The sequence below is a fragment of the Aspergillus pseudonomiae genome (assembly GCF_009193645.1).
Source record: "Aspergillus pseudonomiae strain CBS 119388 unplaced genomic scaffold BDV37scaffold_18, whole genome shotgun sequence".
Lineage (NCBI taxonomy): Eukaryota > Fungi > Ascomycota > Eurotiomycetes > Eurotiales > Aspergillaceae > Aspergillus > Aspergillus pseudonomiae.
The window spans coordinates 199493-213793 of NW_022476010.1; the positions used below are offsets into that span (position 1 = coordinate 199493).

Here is a 14301-nt window from a genome sequence, read left to right on the forward strand (position 1 = left end):
GTCGTTCTTCTTCCTTCCTTCCTTCCTTCCTTCCTTCCTTCCTTCCTTCCTTCCTTCCTTCCTTCCTTCCTTCCTTCCTTCCTTCCTTTCTTCCTTTCTTCTTTTCTTCTTTTCTTCTCAATCCTAATATTTTGAGTAATACTGATCAAGCGAAGTCATGCGATGTCAATCATTACTTAATGACAAAATAGTCAAGAGATCGTAAGTGGCCCGAGGTAGGATCTACGAGTGATAGCACCGAGACAAGCAGAAAAGAAGAGAAAAGGGAGAGAAGAAAGAGGCGGAGAGACAAACAGAGAAATTCAAATGGATATCAATAACAGTATATATCAACAATTATCGCTCAGAAAAGCGGCAAAAGTCCTCCAGCTCATGGCCGTAATCACCCCAAATCCACATCAAACGTTATATTGTCAACACCCGTAAAGTCGTATCAACCGTTGTCCCGGACCATTCCGATGTCGACCGATCCAACTTGGGCCTGAGTCTTCCGTTAACCGTCTATTGTCGTCGAGCTCAGCCAGGTAAACGAACGTACATCATCACATCACATCACATCACAGTGCAAATGCAGCAATCGCACTCTTCATCGCCACAGTCACAGCCAAAGCATGGTTTTTGGACGGACTTGATGGGTTTCTTAATGGAGGATCCGGAGCTGGAGGACGGAAGAATAAAGTTCACCGGAGAGGAGATAGAAGAGGCGCCCATTTTGACTGTTAGGCTTTACGTGGATACGATGCGATTTTTTGGTAAACAAGATAGAGTGCGGTGGGATTATGACAAGGCTTGAGTGTTTCTAGAAATTAGCAAAGGATGCGATAATGGGGAACTCGGTGTGACCATAACACCGGACAACTCACCTTATATAGACACTGCAAACCTGAAAGAATGCAAGAGTCGGTCTGAAACGAAACGACGTCAGCGGCAGGCAGCCGAGTTTAAGCCACGCGCTAAAATTGGACTAAGAAGTGGGCCAAGACTTCCACAGGATCCACTTGCAGCGGTGACTTCCCTGGACCTCGCCTATTAGTACTAGTAGTAGCAGCTGCCGCAGCTCTTGGACAATACAAAATTTGAGCTTATTATGTGGTGTGCTTACAATGAACCATTAGCGATGTGCAGATATGGAACCACAGCGTTGCTTCGCTACTAATATTCATAGATTAAGACCTACAGAAAGCTTGACAAGTTGTTTCGAAGGCTTGTCTTTGCTGCCTAGAGCCTAGATTAGACCGTTTATTGGGCCTACACTGGCGCTATCTAGACCCCGGTAGCACTAGCAAAATACTACCCTGTAGTAATAGTGTCAGCTTTGTGGCATATGCTATTTGGGCTAAACTTAATGCATATTACGTGCTTGGAAGCTTTGCATAATACAGAGTGTGTGTTTCAGGAACAGCTCCAGATGATGGGCTCTCTTGAGGTGGCTGTAATTTCACTGTACAGTGGCGGTGCTAGACTCAGATTGAGTACAGGGCGGTATAGCATGTCCTAATATTCTTCTCTGCTACGTTGGGAGTCTTGTAGCTCGCCCGACGGTGGTTTGTAGAGACGCACCGTTGAACATCGAGTTTTGGCCCGCCACTTTGGTAGCCATGGAAAGCTCGACCAGCTTCATGTCATTAGCTATCAGTGGCATAAAGGCTTAACAACATCCCGTATATAGGTCTCGTCATACTATGACCACTTGACAGCAACTAATGTTATCCATCCGTTGTAAGAAAACAGAATAACTCTTGATCCATCAAATGAAGTCAGATATACTCCTCGAGTTAAAACTTATGTAAGGAAGTTTGAGAAGTAATACCGTATTATGTAGTAACATCGTCACATAGGCGTTCAACCCTGGAATTTCTACTATTGAGTACCACGCAGTACCATTCACCGTATATGGTAGATGTAAACAGTAGGTCCATGTAGATGAGTGTGAGATGAGAGGTAGGAGACTGAGTCAATTGAGCTTGCTTCCATGAGTGCTAAGAATGCATACTATTAACACCATTGGCTCTCAAGACAATCGATAGATTTATACCTTTGTATCAAAGTAGAACTATCCTTCCTTTTTCTAATAATACTGATTTCCAAAGGTATATGCCAAGAAATGGCTTAGATTTGGCAAATCCACACGGGATCATCAGCTACTGGTCTGGAGTGTTGGACACACCCATGCAATCTGCGTCAGCCCAGCAAACTACGCGAACCTGAGACCAACCATTGCAACCTAAGGCCTATTATAGCGAGCCTCAGGCAAGAAAATACGCTCTATTTAGCCCAAGTCCAAGAATAATCTGTCGCCACAGCGAACCTGATGACCTACTGGTCATTGGGACTTCCACCTGACCTGAAGAAACGCTCAGCGTGGCTCCCTATATGGGACCACTCGTTCGAAACCTGGACGCAGGAATCGAGGCCTTTCGAGAAGTCTTCAATGAGTGTAACCCCGACGGGGGAGAGGGGACCTGGTAACCCTCGCGACGCACGAAGACGATTTGGGTGGAGGGAGAGTAGCGGTGGTAGAGCACCCGGGTCACGCTATCGTTCTTTTTTTCTTTTGCTTTGGTATGTTCTATCCTTCTTGTAGAGAAAGCGAAGCTATACAAGTCCATTAGATCTGTATGTTATTCTTCAATCATGGTGTTGAGGACTGTGTCCTTGTTCGTAGTGTCCATTTCCAACCCATCATTATTCCTTGTTAGTCGCTCCCTTTACTTTTCCGGAGTCCAACAACATGATCTCTTTCCTATTACTTATGTGAAGTTCTACACAGCCTTTTTCTGGGATATCCCTTTTCATTGAAGCTGGAAGTTAGACTTGAGGCCAACATACATCCCTCGTAAATGCCCCATCTTTCATCGCCTTCCTAAAGTAGAAGTCCCTGGCGTACAGCTGCGTGGTTTTCAGGAAACAGTGAAGTTATCCACAGCAACATTCAAGATACTGACCCCGTTGATTCCTTATCATTATGCCGCACCATCAAACCTCACTCAGCCCTGCCGTCACTTCCTACATCCGTCACTCTTGAAGCTATACACAGCCAACACCTCTATGCCTTCTTTATTCACACTTCACAATTCGCATTTCATTTTATAGTATCACCCACCAATTCTACTTTACACGACAAATTATGTCAGTCATTGGAAATTAAATTAAGTTAGTTGTCAACTTCAACATTCTCTTCAATGAACAATTGGCTTTTTTCCAGCCCATATCCCCACTTGGAGCAGTAGTCATACATGCAACTTGACTCAACATCTCCCCGTATTCACTCTTCATGTTTTACCCTTCATTCTCGAGTCCTCGAGCATATGCCCATGCGTAACTTCCTTTGTTTTTGGTGATGGAGAAGAGCACAACTTAATCTCGTCGGGTCATTTTGTTTCTTTCAAGACTCATTGCGATAAGCGATCCTTGTATTCAGCTCACCCGTCGTGCTGTGACTGTCAACCTGTTAGTCAAGTAAGTTTAGAAATTCTCACCCCTGTATACCACACACACACCACCCTCACTGATGATCTGGCTAACACTGCAATTTGTATCGGAGATATCTAACGATTCATACCTCATTATATCCGTCCATGACTGGCATGTCGTGTCCACCACAGTTTCACATCAACTCCTTGTTGATTTTTCACGATGCATGCTCTCGGTTTACGTTGCCTTTCAATGCTGCAATACCATCTTCGGGAATATTCTACGATACGACTTTTCATTCGCAATAAGAAGGAGACTGTAAATATTCTCAACGTCTGAACTTGATGCACTCCGTAAGGGAACCAAAGTATGATGGTGCCAAGCTTTCTTGCGCTCCACCTGTATCCACAGGAAGGTAGCTCTCAAAACCATGGACCCGCCACGACGCAGTGCTTGGGCGCTTCGATGTATATTCATTGAGTTAAATATTTGGATTTGGATTTGAAACAGTTTCGTTGGCATATACGGTGGAACCCCCCGGAAACAGGAGCTCTGTAAGAAAGCTGGTTATACTTTTCGAATGCCAATACCCTTCGACTAGAGGTTGGATGATGTATCCATTCTTGACTTGTGAAGCTATACTCTTATGTCAATACCACGAGTGTCTAAAAGGTTATGAAGAATGCGCCAGGTTCTCTGGTTTTGCTACCACCCGTTTCTTCGCTTAACGGAGCTCTGATCGCCCGGTATCGAAGCCAATACTTTAGTTTGGGAAGAATAACTAAGAAAATACCAAATTTAGTTCTTCCTCTTATGTATTCTACTACCAGTGGTCATACTCTTAAAAGTCACTTGTCAGAATAATTACGGAATACTTACATCTACCTGCTGACTTCGTCCGAATATAGAAACAACAATATATATCTTTGTGGTCGAACCAATACCTAAAGGGCTTTGACTGACAGAGATATATTTTCTGGTCAACCATATCCTTAGAAGCGTCCGCTGATTAGTACACAATCATTTTCCACTTTAAAGCCATTTTGCTTATTTGAAGTACCTGTTTCCCGGTTCGGATTGGATGAAAGCAATGAAGCATAATACAGTCGACTCGGGAGTGGGCCCGATTTCCCTTTTGGATGTGCCAAAGCAAACAAAGCAAACATGATTCTTTTCTTCTCCCGCTTTTCTAGGCTGAAAATATCCACCGCAATCTATGTGGAACTAATGCACGCATTTTGAATGGTGCTTTATCAGTCCGTTACCGTCCTCCACTGGTGGTCGCATTAGCGCTAGATATACCAATGCATCTCTAATTTCCTAACCCAACTTCATCAGTTCTATACTACGCTAGGGGGTATTGACCACGTGCCATGCCTCGGTGGATCGCCTGGCGCCGTCTTCTCCTAAACCTTGCTGTCTATGTCCTGAGTTGTCAAGCTGCATGGGTGCGGAAGTATCATTGTGACTCTTCACGGTCCAGTGTGCCGGGGGAGTCCCCATTCTGGATTGACAGCCTTCGCGGCTCGTTCGACACGTTCGATGGCTCGACCTTACTGTCATTGTCAATCCTCGGCGTCCACAATGAATCGCAGTTTACATGCAATGACCTCAACCTGACCGGGCTTGACACGGAATCGCGCTTTAATGTGCTCGGTTTCCCCGTCGGCAAGGTCGAGAATTTTGAGAGCCAATGTCCCCTCACAATTACTGAGGCGCTGACACCGTAAGTACTTCATTAGTTCGTCCATCTATTCTTGTACCATTTTATCACATCGCTTATGCTATTCTTCAGTCCTGAGGGGTTGCTTTTCTCAAAGTACTTGTTTACGTACTCGTTCGGCAATACCCACCGGCTGCAGACCCTAGCCATGGAGATTGCTTTTAAAACCACTGACGGGTCCGAAATCGATTGCGCGGCGGTGAAGATTACCCCAGACGTTGGGAAAGCTGCCGCTATAGCCTTTACCTATATACCTGCCGCTGTAGTGGTCCTTGTTGCGATCACTTCGTGGCTAAAGCACCATAATAAAGCGGGGGTGAAAGTAGGCTGCAGAGCTGCGTGGGCCAATCAGGGCCCTATATGGGAGATCATCCTTGATATCACCGACTATATACGATACCTCCAGTTTGTCTTTCTGGCTGGTTCACTTACCATGGAATATCCAGGCTTCTACCAGCCAATAGTAAGCCAGGTGTCCTGGTCCTCGTTGTTATATTGGACAGGCCCTATTGACCATGGCTTTACATACACGGGAGTAGAGGATGGTATGTATGTTAGCAATGCATCCTACGGGCTTGAGTACATGGTACAGATGCTCGGTTTTCCTCAGATGCCTGACGTAATGCTCGATGCATTCATCAATATGTTCATCCTAGTTTCTGGTCTTATTGTGGTTCTACTGATTTTATGCCTAATAACGTCGGACTCGGGCTACTTGCCTTCGTTAACTGCAATCCTTTGGCAGGGAGGGTATATCATTCTAGGGGTGACTCTATCATTCTTCAGTGTCCCTCTTCTTTCATACATGTCATACGAATTGATCCTGATTGGATATCTTCCAAACTACCGCGTCACTTTAGTCACTTTGGCAATGGTTGCTATCGTTTGCGCAAATTATCTTATATCTCGGCATTTCAAACAAAGGGATCTGAGCGATACATCAGCTGTCTCTGACCAAGACAGTCCACCGACCGACTCAAGCAAATTACTGCGATACTTGGATCATCTGCCACATGCTATTCAACTAGCTCAAGGCATTATAATCGGCGGGCTACAGGACTGGGGCCTGGTACAGCTACTTACGCTTGTTGGGTGTGAAGTCGTTCTCATTATCCATACGGCCATGCAGCGGCAGGCCAGCTTCTTCATTTCCAAGACCGCCTGGTGTGCTGCTGTTCGCTTTATATCTCTCTTGTTGAGCCTTACATTCGTGTGTTCCTCGAATGAGGCGATGAAACAATGGGTCGGCTATGTGATCTTGTGCCTTCATGGTGCGGTAATAATCTTCGGTTTCCTCCTTATCTCGCTGTGGGAGTTGTCTCGAGGTGCCTGGAAAAAGGCTAGTGGAAATAATGACTTATTCTCGGACCACTTGATTGTGATTCCTGTAAGCTAGCCAGGATCCCATCGCTATAACAACTACTTGCAGGAACTAACCGATTAGCCTCTGAATCATGGCAGCCGCTCCTTTCCTCTTCGAGACACTAGTGTCGTCCCCCACGGGAAAGGCCTGAACAACAGTCGAGACAAGCACAGTTTTGACAGCCTGGCCAGCTCCTACCGGTTGGGCTCAACTGGGACATCCCTTGAACACCCTAAGGAGAGTGACAACTCGGCCACACCTTTCTCCCTATCACCTCCTGTAGGTAGGCATTATGTCACGGACTTCTCCAGTTTCTATAGATCCCCACGCCGAAATGAACCCCTGCCAACCAGAACCGGGTGCGCCAGCCCAGCATCAGGATCTGTTGGTTCGCCGGTAGGGTTAAGTTTGAGCGAGGAATCATACAGTGGCTCTCGCCCGACTCGAAGTTCTCTGGATATACTCGACGAGCTGTTAGAAGTACCCAGCAGACCCGAGATAGATTATTCTGTTAGAGAATCGGACTTCTACTACGGTAGATGGAATAACGACTCTACGTCGCCATCGACGCTACTTTCGCCGGACGAAAATCAACCCAGCCGACAGACGTTGCGCCATTGGACGCACAGAATGTTGGCGCGGTTCAAATATCCCAAGCGGAAGGAGAAAGGGTTCCAGGTAACGCGGCCGCCACGGACCACGTAGGGTGTGATGATTTTAACAAAAGCAATATACATATGGTCGCAAGAGCTTAATCCCAGGTATCTAGTACCAAGTGGTAACTTGAAATCAAGAATGCGTGCAGAGAGCCTCACCACGTTCCCTGCTCAGTTGCGGGACCGGTCACATGCTCTGGCCTATTTCTTTGTCTCATACAGCTAAGATTCAGCTGAACATCGACGCTACTAAGAATTGTCACATATACATCCATCCACGTCATCTCAGACGAGGTTGTAGACACAAAGGCACCAAACTCCTTACCATGGGCGATCCCACACAGTACCTTCCTCCCAGCCTGGACAAGGAGACCTTGCTAGAGTTCGCTCGCTCTTTGGGTCTCCCCACACCCATCGGCGTGAGAGCTCTTATTGTCATAGCGGAGTACCACCCCATCTACCTGCTGTCATTCTCAGCGGAAGATGCAAGCGAAACTTCGCCAAAATTGGAGGCTTTGGATGGTGGGAACGGGTCGGTCGATCTCGTTCTGCGGGTCTCAGGCAGCCATCTCCCGCACATCAAGACGGAGAATGAGGTCGCCGTTATGACTTGGGTCCGTCAGCATACGTCTATCCCAATTCCCGAGATCATCCGGTTTGATGCTACCACCAAAAATAGCCTTGGTTATGAATTTACGCTGCTCACGCGCTCCCCAAGCATTGGTCTGCATGAGGTTTACGATCAGCTGTCCGTGGAACAGCTGACAGTGATTGTTGACCAAATTCTGGATATTGTCCTGCAGATGCACCAAAAGTCCTGGTCTGGGGTATCTGGACAGGTGCTCTCCCCCTCTACGGCAGAAACTGGCGCCTCTGCTCAGGTCATTTCCCGTCTCATTCTCGATGAAACCTTCTGGCAGGCCCCCGATATTGTGACTTACTTTCCTGCGGTGAGTCCGTCGCCTCGATTAATATTACCGGCCCATACGAGTCATACACCGCATATATCGTAGCACTAGTCCGTGTTTACCAGCACGCCATCCGTGTGCATACCTTCTTGGAGGCCAGGCGGGACCTTCTCCCCCGCCTCGACGCCTGGGTCGATGTCATGCCGTAGTTCCCGGAACTCAATGACGCGATATGTCCTGGCACATAAGGACCTCCACGTGGCCAATATCATGTACGACCCGACTGCGGCTCGTGTCACGGCGATTTTGGACTGGGAGTTTTCCGGTGTCGGTGCCAGTCCAGCTGTGGGATCCTGCGCAGGCATTCCTCTGGAATGGTCAGCGGAATGCGCAGGCTGTGGAAGAGCAGAAACGTGTACGTGCACTCTTTGACGAGCGATGCCGTATCCGCGGCGTGGACCTATTGCTGGAGACGGAGCCTCGCTTTTCTCTTCAGGAGAGCATGCAGGATGCGATTGGGTACTTGCGGGCGATTTTTGGCGTTTGTCCCCGGGGCGAGAAGGCAGACAAGGTGGGAGAGTGGAGGGCTATATTGGAGCCTAGTCTGGAGATATTCAAAGTGTAATGCACTGTGTGGAGTGAGACTATTCAGATGACTGCATATTTGTCCAAAACAGACCAAGAATCGGTCATGCGCAGATTAAGAGTAGACTCACTTCGGATTTTGCATATATTCCGTCACAAAATAGTGTCAGAGAATGGCTCCCAAATCTACATACATCACATTGCTCTAGTTTACGGTCACTGCAGCCCCTCCAGTGACAGAGGGTATTCATTTCAGTCTAATGGATAGTGAAATTCTCTGACATAAATTGCAGAGGGTATTTAGGGACTTGCTCGGGCAGAAAGGTGATTCACTGATTGATGACGGATAGTATTCTTTCAGATAGAATTAGATTACTATAACAGTTCCAGTCTCAACTCATAAAGTGCTCAAGAGCGGTCAATACGTATCTAGTACACTATAGTATATTCTCGAATGGCTGATTCAGATTCAATCACTCACTATGAGTCAGGTGTATGGTTGGGGATCATTTGCGGAACCCCAACAACTCAATATTTAATGATTAGTTATCATAGATCCAGACGGGATACGAACCCTAAGTTCTCACCATTCCTCTGCAGATACACGTATATCTGTCCGTTGAATTGTTGAGGAATGAAAACATCATTCAAGGAAATCATCCTGCACATAAATGCAAGCCACTGCTGTAGATCAGGGATTTGTAGAATATAAACCCATCCCTCCCACTCTGGCCTGAGTCTAACCCTACCTACCGCTACAAGCAACAAATAAACCACAGTCGTCCAATTTCAACTCAAGTTACAATAAAATATCTTTAATTCTATACTCTATATATACTGTCAAGATGTCCACCCCAAAGGTCACCCTCTACTTCGACCTCCTAAGTCCATTCAGCTACGTCGCCTTCCACATTCTCAAGGTCCCTCTTTAACCACAAGCTACAACCCCATATATAAAACAACCAAACTAACCAAAATTATACTATAGAACTCCCCCATCTTCTCAAAATGCAACATAACCTACACCCCAATCCTCCTGCGTGACCTCTTCGCCAAATGCCAGAATACGCCCCCGATTGCTGTGAAGAGTATTTACCCATTTCCTCCTCCGCATACTCTCAAATCAACCCTCCTTACCCAACTCCACTACCCAGAATCCAAACCCTATAAAGGATACTAGTATAGAATATACCCAAAAGAAAAGCTAACAAACTGGTAGACAAATCAACCTGGATAAACAAAGAACGCCTCTACTGGTCCCGTCGACTGAAACTTCCCATGTGTGAAACTCCGCCCGCCGGATTTCCCTTCCCGACTGCTGAGGTCCAGAGCATATTACTCGTCCTTGGTGAGCGGTATCCAGAGAGACTAGCGTTGGTTGTGGAGAGGTTGTATCGGGGACTTTGGGGAGAGGGGGATTCGCGTGTTGTGACTACCGATGGGTTCATGGGTGTGTTGGAGGAGGTTTTCGGTGGGGAGGGTGCGGGGGAGATACTTGAGGCTGTGAGTTTTGTTCTGTTTTTATTTCTTTTATCTGTTTTGGATCTTGTCAGTGATGGTGATGGTGATGGTGGTGATGTGATGCTAATACTAATTGATATAGTCAAAAGAACCAGAGATCAAACTCCGTCTGACGGAGAATACTCAAAGAGCATTCGACAACGGAGCGTTTGGATTACCCTGGTTCGAGTGTGTGAATTCTCGTGGCGAGAAAGAGTGTTTCTGGGGCGTGGATCATCTGGCGAGGGTGGTGGAGTTTTTGGATTTGGAGAGGGGAGATTCTAGTTGGGGTTTCTGACCTGTTAATGCCTTTTCTTTTTTTTTTTATCTCATCCCTTCATTTTTGATTCTTCGGTGTCTTAGTATGATTGATATGTGGTCTGGTGTGGGTGTATGAGTTTGTTGTGTGGCTATGTACAACTGGTGTGGTGTTTTCTGCTGGAAGTTTTTAAACATCCCTTTCGCTCTGTCCTTGATCCTGGAGCATAGAGAGAAAAATGGACAAAAGTCTATCGTACAGGTAAACCAGCTAACAAGAAAAGGAAAAGCTTGTTATGTACTATTCGTAATATAGGTATCCTCAAAAGTCTCATCTTCACCCACACAAATCTTATAAGTAATTCTCGCATACCTCTCCGCCCGCGCCTCAAGCTCTGGGCTGACCGTATGAAACGCCTCAGCCAGAACAAGCCAGACCTCAATAAGCTGATCCACCATAAACCCCCACTGCATAATCACCAGCGGCGCACCCGGGATCTTTGCACCCTGAATAACATAGCCCAGGGACTCTAGCGCTCCAAACACCGCCTCGGTGGCCTTGACAGGCTGGTTCAGTCGCAGATACTTCTTCGCCAGCACACACTGCACGTCCCAAATGCCCAGACGCGGGACCTCGCGCGCGGGTCGACTGTACGTACTCGCCAATGAAGCCACCGTGCTCTCGATCCTCGCGAGGTCTGGTTGCCGGGTGGATTGGATATAGTGGCGGACTTCTGTTCGCAGGGTTTGGCGTTTCTCGAGGATGGTTGGGTCTGTGTTTTGGTAGTCCTGGCAGATGATACAATCGCACTGGAAGCCCCAGTGCTGGAATTTATCGCGGTGGGCTTCGAAATCGTCGACGTCGGGCGTCGCGTACCAGAAGGTGATCTCGGTGTCGGCGTCGAGGTCCTTCGCGGCGCGGATTATGATCATGTCGCCGATGAAGCTCCGTTGGGCGTTGCTGTCGCAACTGTGGTTGATGTATGAGGAGTTGGGCCAGACACCGCATGAATGGAACTGATTCCCTGTTTCTAATCTTGTGGCTTTATCAGCTAGGTAGTATTCCCGGGAGGACGGCGGACAGCCGAATGCATTCAGGGAGACAATGCGCGTGATGAGAAATCTGTATCATTCTTGGTCAGGTTGGAGAGTATCCTTGGTTGGGTAGGGGGTAGTTACGAGTCCAAAACTGGTTTCCCATCCACATCGGATACATTGACTGGGCTGTCCGATCCATGATGGAGATCTGTGAACTGCTTGATCAAAGCAGGATTCTGGTAGAGTCGCTGCGTGATCACTCGGATGAGATCGGATTGTGTTCCCACGGTCATGGTGTCGGTTTCGATGTTCATCAGAAGCGTCACATTCTTGTCCTGTTCTGGGTTTGCAGATAAATGCGCAAATGCCTTCTCGCATAATAGAAGATCCCCGGCTTTGACTGCCTCGGTGGTGAAGAGACCGCGTCCACGGGCGCTAGATGGTTTGACGGCCACGGGGCCAATATACGTAGCATGATCTAAATCTGGAGGAAAGGCTTTGCTGGCCTGGTACATCGGCTTGAACTGGTACTTCCCATGCTCTTGTTCCTCGAGACGCCTGAGAACACGAGAGGGATAGTCCTTGATCGCAGGGTTGTCCGAGGATTCAGGACCAAGACAACTGAGGACTTGGTGACATTCGCGGTACCGATGGAGGTTGTAGAGTGCTTGGACCTTATATACAAGAGCTTTCTCAGCAGAAGGACTGGTTTGTGGTATAGAGTTCAGGTCAAGCAGCGCCTCGTCGAACCGGCGGGCTTTGAGCAAAGCATAGGCTCGGCTGAGTCTAAGGATGGTGGATTCTTCCGAGTTGGGTAAGCCGTCCAACGCCTTGGTGTAGGATTCAATCGCAAGTTGGTACTTGGCGCTATCGCAGAGCTCATCCCCCCTCATCTTCCAATGGCTCACATCGAAGTTTGGACTGTCTTGTGGCCGCCAGCAAAGAGGGACTCGCTCATCAACAGCCGACAGAAATATGACATCAGAAACGTGATCGACGCGGATTCCATACTCGCCATCCGACATCAGTTTCAGAAACGGCTCTTTCACAATCAAAGCCGTTCCCTCTGGGAGAGTCTCTTCTACAGGGCGGTCCATATCCTGGTTGTAAAGCTGCAGCATGAGAACATCCCCATTCTCATCCTCCACGATGGCCAGAATGGCCGTCATTTCATCCGGCGGTGTCACGGATCGGAGCAGAAGATACGTATCGCGGTGATGAGTTTCCACTCGTAGATCCTTGATCATGATCTGCTGCAGATTGCGGAGAGAACGCGTGCATGGGTGATAGGCTGGGGGGATGATGGAGGACCGAACGCTGTGATCTAGACTCGATCGGCCCTGATTCTTCGCGCGACGAAGATTGAACCCGAGAATGGTTTCATCGCGAGGCCTTTGTATGCAGAGACACTGGCCCTTGCGAGACTGGGCGTCTTGAAGACGTTTTTTGTGTTGCTGGAGGAGTTGGATGCAGCCCGGGGCGGAGGAGACATTGTGGGTATTCATAGTTTGTTTCTCCTTCGTCTTTCGAAAGAGTCGGAAGAGACTCAGAAGTGACGGAGGGGCATTTCCTCTGCCCGCGACAGAGTTCCGTGTAGTGGGTAGTGGGGATGAAGGTTATCCACTTATCGGATCTATAGAGCTGCATCCCACCTCCAGCTGAACTGCGGGGGCTGATCGCAACACTATGCAGGCAAGATCTGCAATGCGAGACTTTTTCTTATAAGACCAGGACTCCCACCTCACTCTCTGGGTATAGCAGAGTTTTCTTCAGTTTCTCTCCTTTTCCACCATCATTCATCTGTACATCCCACGGCTCAATATGACGAAGACACACCTTAACATCGTTGTGATCGGCAACGCTGGGTCCGGCAAGTCGATGACGATTGGTAATTCATGACCGGATCTTGACTTGCAATCCCGACGACATGAACATCATGACAGATAGTATCTTGGATAGGTTATCTCATCTCCAAAGAAGGGCAATACGAAGGGCTGGACCAGCTGATCCAGGAGGTATGGCCAAACACACCATGAAAGATGTTTAGCATGATTCTTGTCTAACAGGGTCACAGCACGTCGCTGCCACGAGATACTGTTCCGCTAAGGACTATGCGATGGCCATTAATGAATATGCGAGCGAGCAAAATGAGGACCCCGATGCCATCAGTTCCTGGAATATGGAAACACCGAAATATACAACCACGTTCTATGGTAGTGCTACCAGATCCATACATATATAGATAAAGATACCAGTGTACTGACCGCCACTAGAAATCCCCGACCTGGATTCCTTCCATTACAACGTTTCAACTGGCATCATCCCCGCCGACTGCGCCATCCTGGTGATTTCCGCGTGGACTGGGGAAGCTCTCGGCGAAAGCGAGAATGATCAGACCATCCGGTTTGCTGAATGCGCCCACGAGTTAGGCATTCCCCAGATCGCGGTCGCTATTTCCAAAATGGACACCACGCGCTGGTCGGAGGATCGTTTCAACGAAGTACTCAAAGAAACTTCCAATTCGCTGAAACGCAAATCCTTATACAACCCCAGATGTGTATCCTATGTTCCTATTAGCGCTACTCACGGAGACAACATGATGGAAGAGTCCCCGAATCTGCCGTGGTTCAAGGGTTGGACAAAGCAGACGCGCGATGGTGTCATTAAGGGTAAAACCATCCTGGATGCTATCGATGGTTTCGAGCCTCCTGTTCGTCGCAGGAACTGAATCATAGATTGATTGTATCCCCGGCTTCCAGGTCTAGTATGAAAATATGGCTTGGGTGGGGGGTTATTGAATGTGGGTTATTGGATTGTCTTGGGAGGCTCTTCTGGATTTCTTTCGCTATCTCTGAC

At 47.8% G+C, this 14301-nt stretch overlaps 5 protein-coding genes across 5 annotated transcripts; 4 read left to right on the forward strand and 1 right to left on the reverse strand.

The window, feature by feature from the left end:
• Nucleotides 1–4787: 4787 nt before the first annotated feature.
• On the forward strand, nucleotides 4788–7205 carry BDV37DRAFT_281104 (uncharacterized protein; the record flags this gene model as incomplete). The annotated part of the gene is made up of 3 exons (XM_032086746.1): nucleotides 4788–5140; nucleotides 5210–6524; nucleotides 6582–7205. The coding sequence occupies 3 exons, from the start codon at nucleotides 4788–4790 to the stop codon at nucleotides 7203–7205; spliced, it is 2292 nt and encodes a 763-aa protein (XP_031943512.1).
• A 277-nt stretch (nucleotides 7206–7482) lies between these two features.
• On the forward strand, nucleotides 7483–8689 carry BDV37DRAFT_270103 (phosphotransferase family protein; the record flags this gene model as incomplete). Its single annotated transcript, XM_032084488.1, has 4 exons — nucleotides 7483–8106; nucleotides 8148–8261; nucleotides 8314–8391; nucleotides 8426–8689. 4 exons carry the CDS (start codon nucleotides 7483–7485, stop codon nucleotides 8687–8689), a joined length of 1080 nt encoding a protein of 359 aa, XP_031943513.1.
• Nucleotides 8690–9312: 623 nt separating this feature from the next.
• Nucleotides 9313–10685, forward strand: BDV37DRAFT_68504 (thioredoxin-like protein). Its single transcript, XM_032091060.1, has 4 exons — nucleotides 9313–9569; nucleotides 9638–9737; nucleotides 9869–10152; nucleotides 10253–10685. The coding sequence occupies exons 1-4, from the start codon at nucleotides 9495–9497 to the stop codon at nucleotides 10445–10447; spliced, it is 654 nt and encodes a 217-aa protein (XP_031943514.1). The 5' UTR covers nucleotides 9313–9494; the 3' UTR covers nucleotides 10448–10685.
• Nucleotides 10686–10701: 16 nt separating this feature from the next.
• BDV37DRAFT_270104 (TPR domain protein) lies at nucleotides 10702–12950 on the reverse strand (the record flags this gene model as incomplete). Its single annotated transcript, XM_032084489.1, has 2 exons — nucleotides 10702–11530; nucleotides 11587–12950. 2 exons carry the CDS (start codon nucleotides 12948–12950, stop codon nucleotides 10702–10704), a joined length of 2193 nt encoding a protein of 730 aa, XP_031943515.1.
• A 316-nt stretch (nucleotides 12951–13266) lies between these two features.
• Nucleotides 13267–14173, forward strand: BDV37DRAFT_281108 (P-loop containing nucleoside triphosphate hydrolase protein; the record flags this gene model as incomplete). The annotated part of the gene is made up of 4 exons (XM_032086747.1): nucleotides 13267–13333; nucleotides 13405–13460; nucleotides 13520–13658; nucleotides 13719–14173. The coding sequence occupies 4 exons, from the start codon at nucleotides 13267–13269 to the stop codon at nucleotides 14171–14173; spliced, it is 717 nt and encodes a 238-aa protein (XP_031943516.1).
• Between the last annotated feature and the right edge of the window lie 128 nt (nucleotides 14174–14301).

Coding starts and splice junctions, on each gene's coding strand:
- BDV37DRAFT_68504 (XM_032091060.1), top strand. CDS start 9,495: ATGTCCACCCCAAAGGTCACCCTCTACTTCGACCTCCTAAGTCCATTC. Junction 9,570..9,637: donor TCGCCTTCCACATTCTCAAG/GTCCCTCTTTAA, acceptor ATTATACTATAG/AACTCCCCCATCTTCTCAAA. Junction 10,153..10,252: donor CGGGGGAGATACTTGAGGCT/GTGAGTTTTGTT, acceptor TAATTGATATAG/TCAAAAGAACCAGAGATCAA.